This window comes from Notolepis coatsorum (genome assembly GCF_963971535.1).
Source record: "Notolepis coatsorum genome assembly, chromosome: 3".
In the NCBI taxonomy this organism is placed as follows: Eukaryota; Metazoa; Chordata; class Actinopteri; order Aulopiformes; family Paralepididae; genus Notolepis; species Notolepis coatsorum.
In genome coordinates this window covers 184,581,638-184,586,850 of record NC_140167.1, presented here as the reverse complement: position 1 = coordinate 184,586,850, position 5,213 = coordinate 184,581,638, and the positions used below count along the sequence as shown (strand labels likewise).

Below are 5,213 nucleotides of genomic sequence, written 5' to 3'. Positions count from 1 at the left end.
AGAAGGAAAGCTTGCAGATAAAGTGAATTATTGCATGGATCTAGGTGTGTGGATATCCCTCCCTTGACACACCCAGCAGCTTAGCGAAGATTTGGCGTGGTGAGTCCTCTTAAAATATGTAGGTAGTTTGAACATAGAATAAATAGAGACCTTTTGTACATGGCAACGGTTGCTATGTGTTAATATATAAGAAATATATCAACAAAAGCATAATAATTGTAAACAAGTCACAGTAGAACAGTATCATATCATTAATATCATGCTTTCCTAGTGTTTCACCTACTCTACCGCTGCACAGAAAAGGCATTTTCTGTTGAAAGTGGTCACCAATGGTTACAGGTGGAAGACGAACGTTCCATGCAACCGAGGGTAGGATCGTCCGGTTGACAGAGAGGTGCTTTAGTCTCATCGTAGTGTTAGATCATGTTCTCACCAGAAGCCTCCTCCTGTTCTCGAAGTAGTCCATGAAGGAGGCCAGAGACCCCTTGGGAGGAGGTGGCTTCTTGGTGGGCTTCTGGAACTCCTCTTTCTCCTGCTGCTTGAGCAGCTTCTTGCCGTTCTTCTTGCCATTCTTGCCCTCCTTCCCGGTCTTGCCTCCTGCTCTCCTCTCCGCCTTCTTGGAGGCCTTGTCGTTCTTCTTCCTCTTCTTGTCGCTCTTGTCGTGCTTGGCCCGGCCCCTCTTGGTGGGGACGACGTCGGTGTGGGTCTCCGTCTCCTCGGGCTGGCTGACCGTAGGCCTGCTGGCCTCATACTTGTCCTCGTACTCGTTGCTCAGCACCTATGGTATGCAGGAGAGGCAGGTTACGGGGCTATTCTGACCTGTGTAGGCCACAAAAGACTTTTGTAATATTGATACTAAAAGACCTATTGATATAGATTACTGTAAGACAGTGGTGTGCATGCGGGGGTATACCATTATACCATAGTTTACACTATATGGTGCAGTATATACTTTACCTACAGACTGTACTCATAGTATATATTCAGATTATAAGTGTTTATTGCACATATTTATTGTAACATATAATATAACAGATTTACAGTTATATTTGATTACACTGCTTACTTGCTAATTTTCTTATATTCAGAGTTAATTATATTGTTTACACTGCTTATTTTTGTATCTTTACTATAGTTGTATTGCCTATATTTATGTCTCTTCTACTATTACCATACCCATACCTGTACCTGTACCCCCCCCCCCCCCCCATGCTGCTATGACACCCGAATTTCCCCAAGGGGATCAATAAAGGAATATCTTATCTTGTACAATAGGCCTATTGTTCTGAAAATGTTATCAAATTATGAAATTACACTGTTCCCTATTATACTGCATGCATGGACCACAGACCCACCCTCAAAGGCTACCAGGCAAAACATGTGCCCTGTAAAATAATCAACAGATAAACAAAATGGCATCAAATCACCTTCCCTGCTCCATTCCTCCTCTTGGTAGGCCTGGCCCTGGCGGGTTTATGTGTGGTGGGCAGCAGCCTGCGGCTGTTGGGGTCTCTGCCCTCCCTGTCGGTGTGGTTATCAGCAGCTGGCGTGGTCTTCAGGGGGGATCTCTCCCTGTCTCTCCGGTTGTAATAAGGGTCAGCGGTGGTCACGGGGTCCGGCATCCAGTGGGCGGTGGTGTGGACCTTGGTAGGTCTCTGAGTGGTGGTGGTCGTCGGTCGCGTTGCGGCAGTTCGCTTCGTGGTGGTGGTAGGCCTTCTGGTTGTGGTTGTAGCTTTGGTGGTGGTGGTCGTGGCTCTAGTCGTGGTGGTGGTCGGTCTTGTGGTGGTGGTCGGTCTCATGGTGGTGGTTGTCGGTCTCGTGGTGGTGGTTGTCGTCGTGGTGGCGGCCGTGGTTGTCTTGGTCGTCTGTGTAGGTCTTCTGAACGGTTTCCTCATCACTTCTTTCTTGTCAGGCTTCCTCTCTACTGGTATGTCTACTGGTCCACCTGTCGAGAGAGAGAGAGAGAGAGAGAGAGAGAGAGAGAGAGAGAGAGAGAGAGAGAGAGAGAGAGAGAGAGAGAGAGAGAGAAAGACATGGAGAGATGGAAAGAGGGAGTAAGACAGAGAATTATACCATATACCAATTATAATATTATACTTAATGCTGTAGCCTACACATGCCAGGAAGACAATTATCTCTAAAGATCCCATCATCACCGATGGTCCTCCAGTTTAGGGAAACCCTATGGTCACTTCCTCTCATCTGTGTCTCCGCCTCTCTCTCACCTGTGACGGAGCCCTCCTCCACCTGGCCCTCCACTCCAGCTCCTCTGCACTTCTGGACGAAGCCCTTCTGACGAAGCTTCTCCACCCTGCGTATGGGCGCCTGGTCGATGACCTCGTACATGGCCTCTAGCCTCACGGGGTAGGGGTAGCGCTCCTCCACCTGCAGGGTCTTCCTCAGCAGCACCATCCCGAACTTACCTGCAGAGCGCGGCACGCGGTGAGGTGAGGTTAATAAGAGTCCGCCGGGGGAAGCGACGGTTGTGATTGGAGGATGAAGAAAAGAGGGCGGGTTTGAGATAGGTCAATTATGTTCATGTTTCCATTGATATATCTTTTATTTTTATATATATATATATATATGTAACGGTTGTGACAACGTCACCTTAAACTTCGATGCCTCGAGTGGGAGTTGAACCCCGGTCTCCCGCACCGGGGCCGACATCACAAACTGCTGCGGCAAGAAAGGATATCCCTCCTAAGCGCTCAGTCTATGCGTCTTTTGAGGATGTGAGAGTGAGTTTAACCCATAGCACCGCTACTCATCCCAGCCCTTCTTGACTGCGCTTCACAATACCATCCGTTACATATATATATATATATATATATATATATATATATATATATATATATATATATATATATATATATATATATATATATATATATATATATATATATATATATATATATATATATATATATATATATATATATATATATATATATATATATATATATATAAATTTAACTTAACTTAACCCTTTACCCTGTGTTAGTGTGGTAGTGAAAGGTTAACTTATTAAAGAGGGACACGTGCATTACCTTTCTCCAGCTTGAGGAAGGTCATCAGTCGGGGGATGAGGGCGGTGTCCAGCGGCTCCTCCATCACCTTGCCCTCGGCGGTGATCCGTCTCACCTTGCCCCCCAGCTCGCCCTCCTGGTGGAACATGACGATCTGCTGCACGTGGCGCTCGGCCAGCTCGCAGTACACGTCGGGCTTCAGCAGTGACATCATCATACGGTAGTAACCGTCCGACGCGTGGGGCGCCGAAATCACCAGGACGCGGTTTTTCCCCGCAAAGCTCGCCAGCAGGTTGGGCGAGCCAGCGCCGCCTGGCATCCGGGCGACCCTGGCTCTCGCCCCGGGAGGAGTGCCCTCGTCTTGCACCATGCCGGCCGGGCGCAGCAGCAAGCCACCCTGCCCGCCGCCGCCGGCCACCCTCCTTCGCGCCCCTGGACGGGGACCTCCCCTACTCCCCTGTCCCACCGCGGTCCTGACAGGAGGTGCGACGACGCTCTCATCAGCTTGCACATCCTGCGCTCGTTTGAGGCCGAGCACCGGTCCAGGGCGCACGCTGCTGCCGGACACACGCTCCCTGCCCGCCGCCGCGCCGCCGGGAGGGAGACGTCCAAGTCTGGTGCGTCGGGCGCGCAGAGGCATCCGCCGGAGGTGCGCCTGTTTGTCGGCATCACCTGCCCACGTTAGCAGACATATCAGCAGGGCTAAAGCAGGCAGCAACGCCGCCCCTCGCATTCTGGTGAGATGTTGTTGTATAAAGTAAACACTCGAACAGGAAAAGATAAAGGTCCAGTTGTGGACCGGGGAGATCCGAGTGCGTCTTTTTAGTGCATTTGTGAGTTTGGTTATAAATACACTCCAGAGTCCAGGTGATGAAAATAATGCAGAATGCGCATAAACGTGTGGTCTCTCCTTCAGACCATTTCACAGATGCCAAATGCTAAAACTGTAATATTATCCAGAATCTCATGTCAGCAATTTATACTCACGCTATCAGCGAATCCTGGAGAGATGTTGTATATTTAGAGAGCCGTCTCCGTGAAACATCCCAAACTCTGAAACAACTCCTCCTCAGTTCCGAGGGAAATCAATTAAATGCTATTGACCAAAAAAAAGTTATGCACCAAGCATTTCACACCTCCAAACCGCACTCAAATAACTCAAATGAGTATGTGGTTATTATTATATATCTCGTGGAGGCAAAAACGAGGTACCTTCCCGGCCAAAAAGCACGAGACTTTACGCACGGTCCGTAATCAGCTGACAACTTGCACTGACTGGCTCTGCTCCTCTGCTCCTTCCCTCGCTCCCGTTGGCCAACCTGAGCTCTCTGGCGGCGGTCCCAGAAATGTCCACATAAACCTCAGCCTCCGGACTCTCCTGGCGACGCAGCGACAGGAGGACCAGCCCCTGGCCAGTCGATTGCCAGTTCACATTGCAAAACTCCCTTTTTTCAAGCCCTGTCTTTCTCAGAAGTACTAGTTTCCCCTCGCTGGGAAGTTGGAACGTTTTTTATTTATGGAACCAAACATGTCAGAGAGTCAAATCAAACGAATATATCCATTGTATTTTATGATGGGTTTCAATGAGAAAATTATAATTTTTTTTAATCACAAATGGCAAACCCGTTGGAAAGTCTTTCACGAAGAAAGATGACCATAGTGAGATTCATTATCAGGTCCCCTCCGAGGAACAGACCCCGCTTTCCCATGCACCTTGCCCAGATGGGAGTGGTGCGTGGAAGCTGGATGGCCGCGGGTCATTTAGAAAGGAACTGAGCTCAGGGGTATATTTAGACTATATGAGAGGCTGGTGGCGCGCCACGTGCCGTCTCCCTAACGGTTTATAACCATAAATACGGCCAATGAAGAGATGATACCCACTGCCTGTTTATTGCCAACATAACATAATTACAATATATGCCATTTTACGATGACTCTTTCAGCCCACATCAGACTTTTTCCATTTCCTCTGAAGAAAAGTAGCATTGCCCAGTTTGGCCCGTTCTAATTAGGGCCTACCCTAAGTCACAGACTCCTAGTAAAACCACAGAGCAGATCTGATCTCTCTTGTCCACTTTCTCTATCTCTCTGTATTGTGTGCTGCCTTGCATATACTTAGATATTATACTACATATCCATACCAGGATAAAATACAGTATAATGTGTTGCTGTTCATTAAAAGTAAAA

At 48.2% G+C, this 5,213-nt stretch overlaps 1 protein-coding gene across 1 annotated transcript in view; it reads right to left on the bottom strand.

Annotated features, from left to right (window-relative positions):
• ccdc80 (coiled-coil domain containing 80) overlaps positions 1-4,378 on the bottom strand; it is a 50,635-nt gene extending 46,257 nt beyond the window's left edge. Inside the window, exons 1-4 of the mRNA XM_084310873.1 lie at positions 3,048-4,378; positions 2,226-2,423; positions 1,428-1,945; positions 434-778 (exon numbers count right to left, since the gene is read on the bottom strand). Coding sequence (XP_084166999.1) covers positions 434-778; positions 1,428-1,945; positions 2,226-2,423; positions 3,048-3,759 — 1,773 coding nt within the window. The 5' untranslated portion in view covers positions 3,760-4,378. The remainder of the gene's footprint in view (positions 1-433; positions 779-1,427; positions 1,946-2,225; positions 2,424-3,047) is intronic.
• Positions 4,379-5,213: the final 835 nt, after the last annotated feature.